The sequence below is a fragment of the Spermophilus citellus genome, assembly GCF_964194105.1.
Source record: "Spermophilus citellus genome assembly, chromosome: X".
Classification (NCBI taxonomy): domain Eukaryota; kingdom Metazoa; phylum Chordata; class Mammalia; order Rodentia; family Sciuridae; genus Spermophilus; species Spermophilus citellus.
The window spans coordinates 106064207-106079483 of NC_138190.1; the positions used below are offsets into that span (position 1 = coordinate 106064207).

At 47.1% G+C, this 15277-nt stretch overlaps 1 protein-coding gene across 8 annotated transcripts in view; it reads right to left on the minus strand.

Annotated features, from left to right (window-relative positions):
* Positions 1 to 594: 594 nt before the first annotated feature.
* TSC22D3 (TSC22 domain family member 3) overlaps positions 595 to 15277 on the minus strand; it is a 66456-nt gene continuing 51773 nt past the window's right edge. For 6 of the 8 annotated variants that reach the window (XM_081277372.1, XM_081277371.1, XM_081277374.1 and 3 more), the window contains exons 3-4: positions 3212 to 3263; positions 595 to 2126 (exon numbers count right to left, since the gene is read on the minus strand). In XM_081277372.1, the coding sequence (XP_081133498.1) occupies positions 1896 to 2126; positions 3212 to 3263 (283 nt within the window). In that variant the 3' untranslated portion in view covers positions 595 to 1895. Of the gene's footprint in view, positions 2127 to 3211; positions 3264 to 3588; positions 3759 to 3920; positions 4316 to 15277 lie in introns of those variants that run through there. The other 2 variants (XM_081277377.1, XM_081277378.1) reach the window with 2 other exon arrangements.

Below are 15277 nucleotides of genomic sequence, written 5' to 3' on the forward strand. Positions count from 1 at the left end.
GAGCAGGGAACAGTGATGTGGCTTTGTCACCTCCCAATTCCCTGTCTTTTTCTAAGACCCTCTAGCCAAGATCAAATGTCATGTGTGGATTGATATTAAGGAGAATGCACTGTGGTATGGTGATTTTAGAAGGAAATCCAGTCATTATTTATTTGGTTCCTCTCTCCTTGCTCTTTCACACATATATCCTGCTCTTTTCTTTGGGTCCTTCTTGGGGGATATCCTTCCTCCCAAATCACTCCCTGAAGCCGAGTTTGGGCATCAGTAGACACCTGAACACTCACTCCGAAGCTCTAATATGAAAGCTAGACCAGGACAGAGGGACAGCTGGGAGTTTGAGATAAATTTGCATAGCAGCTGTGTTAGTTAACTTTGGGCAAGTCACTTCAACTCACCAAGTCTTAGCTTGCTTACCAACAGTGAGAACATGTCCTTTATATGGAGGCTAGGTGGATGACACATGACCATGAACGTAGCATAGGCCTGGCCCTTAGGGGTGCTCAAGAAATATTTGCTTGATCAGAAAAACAGCCTCCCCCACCCCCACTGGATGAGGGCCTCCATTGCCTCGTCTCTTTATACTCAGACACCAAGTTTATTTTTAGAAAAAAAAGAGCAAAGTTTATTGAAACTTCAAGCTACATTTGAAAAATCAAAATCCAAATCCTGGAGACATACATCAGGATAAGGTGTCAGAAAGTGGAAAGTTCACTGTCACAGAACCCCCTTGGAAACAAATTTCCTGGGCACATCCCTCAGGCCCCAATGGGATCAAAGTCATTCCCTCATCCACCCCTCATCCACATCAGGATGCCATCTATCTGTTCAATTGAAAATGTTCCACCAAAATTAAAAAAAAAAAAAGTTCTCAAATGACAATGTGAAGTCCAAGCTGATCTTCTCTCAACCCCATTCTATGTAGTCAGCACCAGTGAATGGTGGGTTTGGCATTCGAAAAAGGATTTCACATGTCTTCAGTGGAGAGTTGGGGAAAGAAAGGGTACAGCAGCAAGGCATCTGTGGCCACATTCTGAGGGCTGGCCCTCCTCTCCCTGCCTTTACTCTTGAGTTTTACTTAATCTAAAGGACAAACTGGATCGACGTGGTAAATGAGCACAGTCAAAGAATTAGCTTTTAAGAGATAAGGGACCAGTCAATACTCCCAAAGCTGGTCAGGCCCTTCAACATGTAGGTGTATGTATATATGGATACATCGCTACACTAAGATATAGATCTAGCCCTATAGGTATATATACGCATTTATGGCTATATAGAAAAACTATGCCAATACTAACCAAACAGAACTTTGTAAGTGCTCATCCCAAAGCTGTAATCCCACACAGGGCTGTGCACAAAGCCATGCATTAGACCATATTAACCGACAGAAGGCTGACTTGGCTCAATCTCTCCCATCTGTGCCCCCTGCCTTGGCGAGGCAGGGGAGAAGGGAGAGGTTGCCTCTGCTTAAAACACAAGTGGCTTCTTCATAGAACAGTCATCAGGTGAAGCTGTTGAAGATGTCCATGGAAATGAAAAACAGACCCCTTTATACATTCTGGAGCAAACTGGCATCACATGTCAAACTACCTTTCTCCTTTGCCAGTTGCAGCTAAGTTGCCCAGGCCCTGGGAGCCCCCAGGGCGCAGTGGCATTAGAGGCTCACTGGCTTGGGGTTTTGAAGCCCCATGCAACTCAGCCTCCAGAGACCTGCTCTTTGTCAGGGGTCTGTCACTGGAGTGGACCCAGGTGGCCATGTCCTTGGGACATCTCTTGGCACCAGCTATGCTAGGTGTAAAGTTCTCCACGTGAGATGATGCTTGGGGAGCCAAAAACAAACCGGAAAGAACTAGGTAGAACAGGTTTCGTGGCTCTGCCCACCCTAAGGACAGAGCCACTTACACCGCAGAACCACCGGGGGCTTCAGGTGCTTGTGGGGATTGGGCAGCTGGCTCTTCAGGACTCAGCCGAGACTGGAACTTCTCCAGCTGTTCGGGGCTCGCCAGGGTCTTCAGGAGGGTATTCTCACGCTCCAGCTGGGAGTTCTTCTCCACCAGCTCTCGGATCTGCTCCTTCAGTATCTCCACCTCCTCTCTCACAGCATACATCAGGTGATTCTTCACCAGATCCTGCCAAGGAGGAACCCACACAAAGAGATTCTTAAGCTATTGAGGCCCCTCTGCAGCACCTTCACCCTGCCATGGGGCTGCCTGCCTGCCCTAGCTTTCATGTTACTGCCTTGAAGCCTTCCCTCAGCATGCCGCTCCTGAAGCCCAATTCCTCATAGCTCCTCTCTGAAGCACTTAAACCTTCACACAGGAGTACTGTAGAATTTGGGCCTTGCCAGAGTTGGGAGCCAGGTTTTGAACAAGAAAGGTCTACCTTCCTGCAAGTTCCTAAAGATTTTCAAGACTGGCTGTTGTAGGGACTTTTGGAGTGAGAATTCTACTGGTTGCTGGTTTGCCCAGCTGCTGGTCTAAATCAGGGGTCCACGGGGACCTGCAGCACACCCCATCTTGTTGGTCTCCTTTACAAATCTTCACCAAAGAAATAAAAATGGCTATTTGGGAGTCTTTTCCCCTTCACACTAGAGTCGCAGCTGGCCTGCAGCCTGGTTGGACAGGCATTTGCTGGTGGGGGGTGTAGAGATTGCTCCATCCTCTCTGAATTTGATGACTGATTACACTAGGGGTGGGGAAGTGTGTCGTTTAGGCTTCAGAGCACAATTAAGGGGCTTCTAATTGTGAGAAGCCCCGAGCCCCTATAGCCATTTTGCTTGCTCAGTGAAGTCTGACCTCTACCTGGTAAGCAGAGGGAGATGGTGTGGGGTGCTTGGCTTTCTATTTCCTCCCAACTTCTGACCCCAGCCCAGTCTCTGCAGAGGCACTGCAGTGCAGTTGCATCCAATGAGCTCTGGCCCCTGCCAACTGCAGGATACAAATACAAGAGTCTCAGCTCCCTGCCCAGGAGGGAGCCAGAGGCTGCAGCAAAGCCCTGGGATGGGGGGGGGGGGAGAGAAAGGGAGCCCAGCAAGGGTAGACTGCTGTCACTCTAACCAGACTTTACTAAATGTCTCCAGGGAGGATAGGAATCTGGCTTTGGCTTTCTCAGGCCTTTGGCTAACAGCTTTTGTGCCCACCCCCTCAGTTCTGCCCAGAGTTACATAAGCAGCAGCTAAGTCTGGGGATGGGAATGACGCAGTGATGCCACTCACCATTGCCTGCTCAATCTTGTTGTCTATGGCCACCACGCTGGCTCCGGAGGCACTGTCAAGACAAAAGCAAAGCGACCCGTTACCCTCTCGGTTCCACTCTGAGTACCTGGCAGTTGTGACCAAAGTCTTCCATCTGCCCTGGGTCTTCCTCTCCCCTGCCTCCCCGGCCTGGAGTTCCAGGCAGTTTGGCAGCGGGTCCTTCTCTGGCCCCTGCAGGAAGCTGCACCTCCCCACCCAGGCTAGCTCAGCGCTGCCGCCCTGAGCAGCCCGAGTCCTGGGGCGCATGGGCCAGCGTGGCCCAGGGATACACAAACAATGAGGGCGCCAGGTCTAGGAAGGCCCCCGCCGCAGGCCCAAAAGGTCACAGGCAAACCTACCAGGCTGAGAATCTAGCTAAGAATTTCTTCTCTGCTCAGACACTTCCGGCCTTCTCCCCGGTGGTGCACCCCTGCCCGCTGGGGATCCCTCTGCCTCTGGCTGCCTCTGCGGCTGCAGCAGCTGGTTCTCAGGGCGCAGCAGCCGCAGGGACGCTCAGACGGCGGATCCCAGCGCGGTGGTGGTGACCCCCCTTCCTGCGTCCCCTACCCCCGCCCCTTCCCAGGATGCTGCACCACAGGGAACTGGGGCCGGCAGCGCAGGGCTCGCTCAGAGATCCAGCTCCCAGCCCAGCCCCCGCCAGCGCCAGGCTGGAGCTGGGGCCAGTCGTTACCTGTTATCCAGCTTAACGGAAACCACATCCCCTCCAAGCAGGGAAGAGAAGAAGGAGATGGAGAAATTGTGCAGCTGATAGACCGCCACCTCCATGGGGGTCTGATACATTTCGGTGTTCATGGCTCGGATTGCCGGGGAGCTCGCTCGGGCAGTGCTTCGGGCCTGCCTGGGCGGGCTGGGCAGCCGCTGGCTGCTGGCAAGCTGTACGGGGCTGGGCTCCGCGCTGGAGTCTGGCCCCGGAGCTAGGAGGGGGGTGAAGGCAGCGGAGCGGACCCAAAGCCAGACAGGCGCTCCAGCTGGAGTTGAAGGGAAGTGCCTCGGGGTGTCACCTAGTGTGTCACAAACTCCACTGCCTCCAGTCCAACCCAGACTCAGAGATATTTCGGCTCCTGCTTCTTTATATAGGAGGAGCTGGCTGCGTCACATGGCGTCAGGGGCCATGCAAATAAGTCCTGTACCGGGCTTTGTGGCCCAGTAAAACCACATCCCCTTCCTGAACCTTAGACTGGGACTGTAAACAGTTCAGCACTTTCTTGTGCCAACTGGCATCTCCAAAGAGGACTCTGGAGATTGGTAAAAACCAAACTGGAGCTGTTTTGCAAAGAAATGAGAAACAACAGCCTAACAGGAGGCAGAAAGCACTCAGTAGAGGGCGGTGCTGCTTTTAAAAGCACTTCTCCAAGGTGTCAGCCAGAGTACCCTGATGGTTTTGCAATGCTCTCATTGTCACACTCCACACATGCCCACCCTCACCATCAGAAGCCTTACTTTCTCCTTCTGACTGCTCTTTCAGTCTCCCCCCAGTACATATACTGTGTCACCTGCACACTCACTCTTACTAATGCAGCTGTCCCCTGACTTGGCTACCAGCCTGCTCCAAACTCCAAAACCCATCCGTCCATTTCTTAGAATTTACAGGTGTGGGAGTATCTACCTGTGTACCGACAGGTTCACAGATTGGTGACATGCAAGGAATGTACACAGAGGTCTGCATTAATCTGTTTATGCATGTGTATGGAGGAGAGGGTGTACAAGAGTGGATGAACATGTATGGGGGAGCAGCTAGGTTGGCAATAGAGGAGGTGGAGAAGAGATAGGGTATGAGGGTGGGCACAGGAATGACCACAGATACTACCCCTTTTCTCTTCGGTTTCCCCACCTTACTCTGTAAATAAAATACATTCAACATAACCCGGGATCTCATGTCCCTATTTTTAAAAAGTAAATCTCACCATTATGTTCATCTACAAGGCACTAATTTTAAAAATTAAGTAAAGGGAACAGGGTGAGTGCATAAGGAAGGGAACAGAGAGAGGGTATAAGGGAGGGAAAAGGGAAGTACTAGGGATTGAATTGGAGCAAATTATATTCCATGCTTGTATAATTATGTCAAAATGAATCCTAATGTTATGTATAACTAAAAGGAAACAATTTTTTGTTACTTTCCTCCACCATATATCAGAATGAACCTCAATATTATGTATAACTATAATGCACAATAAAAACATAAGAAAATTTGTTACTTTCCTATGAAGAGCAAAGGATAAGAAAACTACTATATAAACCACCCAGGAAAACACCTGCTATGTGATGGATCCAGCCATGCATATAGCAGTAGAAGGTATTTCATGGAAAGAGGACTCTGGGCCACAAGGAAAATGATATGATTGTTGCCTAATAAGAGTTATATATGTTTCCATCAAAACATATTTTCATTCTTTTCAGCTTCAAACTTAAAAAAAAAAAAAAAAGGCATGGGAGACTTGAGGTGTTTCTAGCTCCTTTCGCTCCTACCTAAGTGAGGCCACCTGGTGGACAGAAGCAGAATTACATCTACAAGGGCAACCTAGGCAGGAAAAGGGATAGGTGATGCAACAGCACATGTTATTTATACAAACAGGGGACCACAAGGAGAACACTGGGTTCCACCAAATATACAATAGTTTGGATAAAGTTAAGGCCAGTACCCATAAATCAGTGTTCCACAGGCTGTGATCCAAAGAAATATCCTAATGCAATCACGCTACTGGAAAAGTACTGGGCCCTCTTATCAGCAAAGAAGGTAATTATTATTTGCTTCAGGATATTTCTCTTAACCAGGTACCTGGCACCAACACCCTAGCCAAAGCTCCAGCCAAACCCAGTCTGAAGGCCTTGATTGCATCTGGGTTTCCAGTACAGTTATGCCACCAAATAGCCAACATCTTTGGCTATTGCGTGGGGCTCCACTGGTGGATTTCAGTGGTGGTAACATGTATACAATGCCCATTATTATTTTCAAAGGGCTAGCCAATAAAACTATCCTATCCAAGCAAACCCACTCCCTTAGCCCACTTCTTCCTACTTTAGGTGGGAGATGATCCTCATCAAAGTATATTGTTAACTTTATGACACAGGCTCTCTGAACCTGGTGTTTGCACTAAGCTGTGTGCAGGAGACTGAAAAAAGGGGCTATATTTATAGGACATCAGAAAAGTTATCTGAGAAAAAAATACTTGAATAGCTTAATTGATATTGGAATTCCCTGACATATTAATCTGCTCTTTGTGCCACCCAGAGCTTTCTTGGTCCAGGAAGAGTCTGGGTTGATCTTTCATTGCCTTGTTAATTTTTCCTAAACTATTGTTACCCATCCCAAGATTCCAAGGGAGGATGAGGTAAAAAGGGGAGAGAAATAAGCTGGGTTGGCCAGGATTGGGAGGACACTGCCAGGAAAACAAGGTACAGGGCAGAAGTAAAACAGCTCTTTTGATGGGTGAGTCCCTTAGGTGAAAACAGAGGCAGAGAAATCCAGGCAGTTTGAAGAGAGATGGGGAAAAAGGGTTAAGATTACTATCAGAGCTGTGTTTGAATTGTTCACTTATTATACTTCAATTAAAAAACAAGCTGAAGCTGGGCATGATGGTACACGCCTGTAATCCCAGCAGCTTCAGAGGTTGATGCAGGAGGATCTCGAGTTCAAAACCAGCCTCAGCAACGTAGTGAGGCACTCAACTGAGCAAGATCCTGTCGCTAAATAAAATATTAAAAAGAGGCTAGGGATGTGTCCCAGTGGCTAAGTACCTCTGGGTTCAATCCCTGGTACCAAAAAAACAGAAAAAGCTGAAGCTGGGTGAAGTGGTGCAGGCCTGCAATCCCAGGGACTTGGGGAGGCTGAGGCAGGAGGATTGTAAGTTTGGGGCCAGCCTCAGCAACTTACTGAGATCCTAAGAAACTTAGAAAGACCTTGTCTCAAAATTAAAAAAAAAAATAAAAATGACTGGGGGTATAGCTTAGTAGTAAAGTACCCTTTGATTCAATCCCCAATACCAAATAAATAAGAAAAAGAAAAAAAACAAGCTTAATTTGAGACACACTGACCATAATTGCTACAATTAATGGAGCATCAGTTGTAGGCAGACACTGTGCTGGCTGTGTCATCATTTCACTTATGAAGAAACAGGGTCTGAGAGGCTACCTTGCCCAAGGTGGCAGAGCTAATAAATTGCAGACAGGTGTAGTGGTGCATGCCTATAATCTCAGTGACTCAGGAAGCTGAGACAGAAGGATCACAAGTTTGAGAATAGCCTGGGAAGCTTACCAAGACCCTATCTGAAAATAAAAAATTAAAAAAAGCTGGGATATAGCTCTCTGGTAGAGTATCTCTAGGTTCAATCCTCAGTATCTATTTCTCTCTGTCTCTCACTGTCTCTGTCTCTCTCTCTCTCTCTCTCTCTCTCTCTCTCTCTCTCTCTCTCTCTGTCTCACACACACACACACACACACACACACAGCTAATAAATTGCAGATGTGGGACTTCAGTTCAAGTCTTCCTGATCATAGTACACTGTTCATAGTACACCCACTTGTGTAGTATTTTAAACCCACTTGTGTAGTATTTTAAACATGGAATCATGCTAAGAAGCATCAAGAATTTCCCATATGGAACATCTTAAGTCAAAACATAAATTATCAGCACAGTGGAGCGGGGAATTGATTTTTTGAATGAGGGGAGACTTGAATGAATGAGTAGAGGCAGTTGGGGGATGGGTTGAGGTGTCAAAGAGTGGCATGGAGGAAGAAAGGGTGAGGGGCAGGGGAAGTGTCCCTAGGATGCTGGCTGCACTAGTATTTGAGAGGCCAGAGGTTGACTTTGAATTCTGTAAGCACAGATAGTTTTCTGACCAGTTGGGGACTGAAGAATATCTAAACTGTCCCAATGGGCTTTAGAAAAGGCACAAGTTCACTCACATTCATTCAAAAGGCAGTCAAATAGTCCTCAAAGAAAGCTCTCTCTCTAGAAAATATTCACCCAAATTCCAGAATGGATATATAGTCTTGGGGAATACCCAGTATTCCAAATAAGGTGTGCAGTCTTGGAATAACAACCACAGTGCAGTCAAACCTCAATTTCCTTAGGCCCTACTCACTGGAACCCTTAACTAATTCGTCCCTGCCTTTTTTTCTTTTTCTTTTTTTTTTTTGGTAGCAGGGATTGAACCCAGGAGCATTTTACACTGAGCCACATCCCCAGCCATTTTGATTTTTGATTTCCAGACAGAGTCTCACTAAGTTGCTTAGGGCCTCTCTAAGTCGCTGAGGCTGGCTTTGAACTTGCAATTTTCCTGCCTCAAACTCCAAATCTTCTGGGATTACAGGCATGTGTTACTGCTCCCAGATCCCACCCTCTCTTCTTGCTATGCTCAGCTTTTGGGAGAAGATCAACAAGAAAATAAGTTCATATCTGGGATTTAGTTTAAAAAAAAAAAAACTTCAAAAAGATGCCTGGTCCCAGTCCAATTAGGGCCAATCTCTAATCCACATATCTACCTTTAATTCTGTTATGTGAGAAATGATCACCCTGAGGCCTTATGATCCTCTATTACTAAAATGACTAGATCCCAGAATCCAATAGAAGATGACAATGGACTTAAATGTCTCTGTACAAAGATTTTCTAACAACAAGGACAAGGGAGATAGAGATAGTTAGTAGGGGTAGGAGGAGGAAGAGGAACCCAAAGTTTTTTTAATTTTTTTAATTTTTTTAACCCTTGGCACATCAGAAAATTCCTCTGCCCTTGGCTGTGGTGCACACCTGTAATCCTAGTGGCTGGGGAGGCTGAGGCGGGAGGATCATGGGTTCAAACCTAGCCTCAGCAAAGGCGAGGCACTAAGCAACTCAGTGAGACCCTGACTCTAAATGAAATACAAAAATAGGGCTGGGGACGTGGCTCAATGGTTGAGCACCCCCGAGTTCAATCCCCAGTACCAAAAAAAAAAAAAAAAAATTCCTCTGCCCAGAAGGATGATTCGAAGTTCAAAGCCAGCCTCAGTAGCTTAGTGAGGCCCTAAGCAACTTTGTGAGACCATGTTTCAAAATAAAAATAAAATAAAAAAGGGCTGGGGATGTGGCTCAGTGGTTAAGTGCCCTTCAGTTCAATATCTGGAACTAAAAAAAAAAAAAAAAAAAAAAAAGAAAGAAAATTCCTCTGCCCAGAACAGCTGCACTAAACCTTAGAGAGTACAGAAGTTTGTGCTATACATGATATCCATTATCCAATCTAATATTTCTGAATAATGTGCTGATCCTTGAAACTTTAAGTGTCCTTGTCCTATGAAGGTGGGCCACATACAGGAAGCAGTGGCCTAGCTTCAATAGCCCTGCAACAGCCAGGCATGGTGGTGCATGCCTGTAATCCCAACAGCTCTGGCGGCTGAGGCAGGAGGATTGCAAGTTCAAATCCAGCCTCAGCAATTTAGTGAAGCTCTAAGCAACTCGGCGAGACCCTGTTTCTAAATAAAATATAAAATAGGGCTGGAGAGGTGGCTCAGTAGTCAAATGCCCCTGAATTCAATCCCTGGTACCCTCCTGAAAAAAAGGCTCGGGATATTGCTCAGTGGTTAAATACCCCTGGGTTTAATGGCTGGTACACTCCCCCACCTGCAAAAAAAATCCAAAAATAAACAAACAAAAAATAGCTCTGCAACAGTAACATTCATAAATATTTTCAAACTCTCCTTCTTACATCCCAGAATTTACAACACAGGCTAAATCCAGAGTCAGTGCAGCAAAAAGCACCTAACTGATGAGCGAGGCCCTTCACTGTCTCTCGGTTCTAGCTTTAATGCCATGGGACTTTGTGACAAAACAGACATTGCTGACTCTCTCTCAGGGGCAACCTTCTAGCAGAGGAGAACATAATGAGGATGGAGCCAACTCCCCCCATTTCAGGAGATTCTAGAAGCCAACTTATTCTCTTTGAGCTGGAAGAAGAGTCTAAGCATCCCCGCTGGTCTCTTCTACTTCAAAAGCCACCCTCTTCAGGACAAGATCTCTTCTAACTCCCGGTTCCCACGGGACAGGGAAAGGGTGATTGGGCAAAGTCTGAGCAGCAGAAGCCTCAGGAAGACTCTCAACATGCTGACAAGGGGTGACGAGCAGGCTCAGGGAGGGTGCGGTTGGATGGGGGAGGCAGTGAGGAGGAACATCTCACTTCCCCCTTTGTCACATTTGAAGCATTGTGTACCACATAGCCAAAAGTAAATTATTTATAGGCAAGTCTTCCTTATTTTCTAGAGGGAATGTTCCACCCAAGGTTTCAGCAACATTGCCAGCAAAACACAGGGTCCTATGTCGGGAGAAGTGGAAAAAGACACCATGCAAGAGGTGTGGGACAAGCCACAAAGCAAACACTGGGTTAGGAGCTGGAAAAGGAAATACAAAAAGGATATTGAGCCCTAGAGCGCACAGTGCTGATGAGACAGGTTGAAAAACACCCCCCACACATCCTGCGGCCCCCTTCCAACTGAGGCTCTGTCTAGTTCTCATTACTTACTTGTCCCTTTTTCTGAAGAGGCTTGGGGAATAAGGAGGCTGAAATGCCATGGTTTAATTTTTCCTTCCTTCTCTCTTATCTTCTCTCTTCCCCTCTGGTTCCACTCCAATGTGGGAGACTACAGACAGGAAGGCCACTGCCACTTACATAGTTATTTTGTCTTCATGGAAAATCCCCAAAGTCCAGAAGGAGGGAAGCAAGAAGGAAAGACGATGACAGAGAAAGTGCCTTGTTCTCTGTGGATCATGTGAAGTGCCCTGCATGGACACGGCTGGGAGTCCCGACTTTGTAGGGGGCAAGAAAATGGGGAGGAGGGTATATAGAAAGTGATGGGGGATGGGAGGGAGCCCAAGGAGAATCCTCATAGAGAGATGGATACTCTCTTGGAGAAGCAGCTCTAGCAAATGATTTTGGGCACACCCTGGTACTAGATGATGGCAAGAGCAATGAATTGTGCCTTTCAGCTTCCTCCTGGACAGGGTCCCGTGTGAGCTTCACAAACAAACTCTGAGTGACACTAGGATGGCAGGCGGCAGAGCCATACCCTGTTTTAGCAAGGGATTCTATCCCCACCCGCCCGTATTCAGAGAAGCCCAAAACTACTCTTCAAATCATCTTTATCACCCCAACTTTGATGACTTACCATGGTGGGGGGCTGTCCAGGCATCTCATCTGGACTAGAAGTATTAGTGATTTATCCAAGAATTTAGTCAAAAGCTTAGTGGATCTTAAATTTCATGAACCTGTGTCAATTTTTATGCCTGTCTCCTTTCCTCTTATGCATTTCAGCTGGGAAAATTTACCTCCATAATTTTTTTAAACCTTCTCATTTTATACCCTCCCCATTATCCAGCTACAAGTACAAAACAGATATTACTAAAAAAGAGGTTTGTAAAATTAACCCTGGTAAATGGAATCACATTCCTTTCTCTTCTCCATACTCGCTGTCATTAATATTCAATTCAATTCAGTTAAGTTGACTGAATACGTATTCAAAGCCCAAGGCACATTTCAGAAAAGCATTAAAAAGCAAACCAGGAATACAAGCCCCGAATTGTGCATCCTTCCAAAATATCCTGAGTTTGTGGTGAGTTCAGAAAGATTTCCCTACTTGTTAGACCTCAGTGAAAGGCTTGCTTCAGGAAAAAAATCTGGGGCTTCGAGGTGCACAGTACAGTAGCTTGGAGTTCAGGAGGATTACACCACTCCCATCCCTGAACACTACTTCACTCCAAAAGATGGGGTGTGTTTTTCTTCTTCCCACTGTGCCCTTCGGCCAATGCCTTCCTGACTGAGAGTAAAGCAGCGGTCCTGAAGCTTAGGGTTTCTATAGGACCTACAGCCCCTCTGACACTGTGGCCTGTAGTGCCAGGAAGCGTCCCTTACCCTGATTCCCTTCCTTAACACCAAAAGTTTGTTTTAATTTTTTTTTTTTTTTTTTGGTGCTGGGGATTGAACCCAGGGGTGCTTAACCACGGAGCCATATACTCAGTCCTTTTTATTTTTATTTAGAGATAGGGTATCACTGACTTGCTTAGAGCCTTGCTAAATTGCTATGGCTGGCTTTGAACTTTTGACCCCCTACCTCAGCCTCGGAGTTACTGTGATTACAGGCATGTGCCACTGCACCTGACTCAACACCAACGGTTTGTAAAGCAAGGGAATAAGGTACAGGTGTTTGTTTTCTGAGTTGCCAGCCTGTCCTTCTGAGAAGGGGCTCTTGGCTTTCCTCCTTTGGTCAGCTATCTTACCCTTGTGCCATCTCCTTGTCCTTCCTTACAGACCAGTAAGCATTGTCAGGTATGCAAAAAGCCCCCTTCTATGGGCTGGGGGATATAGCTCAGTTGGTAGAGTGCTTGCCTCACATGCACAAGGCCCTGGGTTCAATCCCTAGCGCCACCACACACACAAAAAAAGCCCCCTTCTCACAGACCACCCTCTGCAAATCCTGGTACACTGCCTTTCTGGGGCTGGGAAAGAAAGCAGCAAAAACATGGCCACTATCCACATTAACTGTTCTGCAGAAGCCCTCAGCCAGCCTATCCCCACCAACAGGACACTGGCAGGGCCTCTTCCCATCCCCTCTGCTCTGTAGAGCCATCCCACTGGCCAAAATTCTAAGTAATTTTCTCCGGCAGTTGCCAAGGTTACTTTGAGGAAAGACTTAGGGCTATGGGCAGTGCTTGGAAAAAGCCAGGAGTCTTGTCAGGGAGGCAGAGCCAGAAGACAAGGGGCCTGTGGAGAGAGCAGGGGCCCTGAGGTGGAGCACCTGGCTCTCCACTATGGGCCCCACTGTAGAATGTGTGACCTTTGAAGTGGTACAGGTTCACTAAGGAACAAAAGGATGGTTAATAATGCTGGGCCTCTTCAGGGGCTCCAGCTCCTCAGCCACTACGGGTAAGCATTATGAGCATCCCAGGGCCCTCATATTGTGCTCTTGAGGCCTTGCTTACCTCACAGTAATGCTCTTCATTGTGGGCTCACTTGAGGTGGCTCCTTGATCCTGTGTTGCAGTACTCTATGACTTGTGAAGAGCAGCTCTGCTGATTGCAAAGGGCCTCTGGCTCTGCAGATACCTCTCCCCGCTCCCCCCCCCCCCCCCCCCCCCCCCCCGTCCCCTGGGCTTCCTTGATGAGAGAAGACCGCCCAAAACAGAAAAAAAAGGAGAGAAACAGGGTGAGCTTCTCTTTGGGCAGGGCCCTCCAACCATGGGAACAGCGCCAGGGAACTCAAAAGAGTAGTGGGCGGGGTTAAGGAAAGCCTCCCGCCTGGTTTAAGAATTGCTGACAAGGAATTACATACACCTTATCAGGAAGAAAGGGAAGCACAAAGCACTCACACATTTAGGCAAACACCTTCTCCAGCCTTTTGCACAGTCTGATTCTCAGAGATAGATAGTGAGACAGATAGGCCATCATATCTCTTTCTCTCTCTTTTTGCTGTTGCCAGCTTCCCCGTGACCCCAAAGGGGCAGTAATGCCACAAGGTGTGGCAAGATGGCAAGGCAGGATACTTTAATTTAAGCTAGAGTGTCGAAAGTCATGGCCTCTGCTTTCTCTAACATCCAGAGTTGGCTGCATGTTGTACAGGGGTCATAGGTGGCAAGGTCTTAAAGAGAAACGTGGGGGTGGCAATCAGGTGGGCACAAGGAGAACCAGCTTGAACAGTCACACTGCACCCTGTGAACAGGAAGTCCCGGAACTGCAGTTTTCAAAGATGTCAATCATACATTATAATGGACTCTTTTAAATGAGGGAGAATAAAAGACAAGCACCATTTGTACACAATCAATCACATGGATGCCTAAGGCAACCCAGAGACTCCTCCTAAGGACAGTTCTAACTAGAGCCAGTCCTGGAAAAGGTGCCCTCTGTGTCTGGCTACCTCAGAAGTATGATCTCAAGGGCAATGAGAAAAAAAAAAATCCCTCTCAGTCAGAGCTGTTTCCCAGACTTGCTACTGAGGTACCTAGAAAGGTCACCACCAGAGTCATGACTATGAGTTCCAGTGATCTGTCCTGCAATTCTATACACTAAGAGGAAGAAAAGTTTCTTTTTCAATGCAAAAGCCTTGAGAAGGTGCCACCTTCAGTCACTAACAGTTCAAGCACTTCAGTATGAACTAAATTATCATATTACTTTCAACAGGGTAGTGAGTGATGAATCAGAGTCAGAAGATAACTGGACACACAGCAAGTAAACCTTGAGAGTGGATTGGGGAGAGAAAGAAATGGATCTGGATGAGATTCTTAAAACTAGAATCACCTGAGAAGGTTTGTACAGGGCTCTAGCTCTAGCAAGTCATGCGGGATGGGTCTGGAGCTGGGGGAGGGTATTTTTCAGGTGATTTCAATATAGCTCTTTTTGCACCAGTCTACAGAACTCCTTTTAAGAATTGCTGACACGAGGGGGTGGGATATAGCTCAGTGGTAAAGCACTTGCTTAGCGTGCACAAGGGCTCAGGTTCAATATCCAACAAACCCACCCCCATCCCCTGCAAAGAAGGCCGGGCATGGCAGTGCACACCTGTAATCTCAGCAATTTGGCAGGCTGAGGTAGGATGATTGCAAGTTCGAGGCCAGCCTCAGCAACTTAGTGTAGCCCCTAACTCAAAATAAGAAAAAGGGCTGGAGATGTAGATCAGTGGTAAAGTGCCCCTGGGTTCAATTCCCAGCAGCACCCCCCCACACACACACACACACAAAGGAACTGCTGACAACAAATACACACTCCTCTTCAGGAAGAAAGAGAAGCACAGGGCACAGGGCATGGTCTTTTCATTGAACCTACTCTGATTTATATCCAAATCTTTGGCAAAATTTGTCTCTCTCTTATGAGAAACAAATTTCTTCTAAGACACTTCACAGTTATCAGTGGGAACTCTCCACCTGGGAGGTTGGGGTTTGGGGGCACATCACAGTGGGGAAGAGAAAAGAACCCAGGCCAGAGAACAGAAAGAGGCTAATATTTTTCTTGTGTTTAGTCAATGAACCAGCCCTACCTCCCTTCTACAGAAGCCAGCTTTCCTGTAGCCCAGTGAC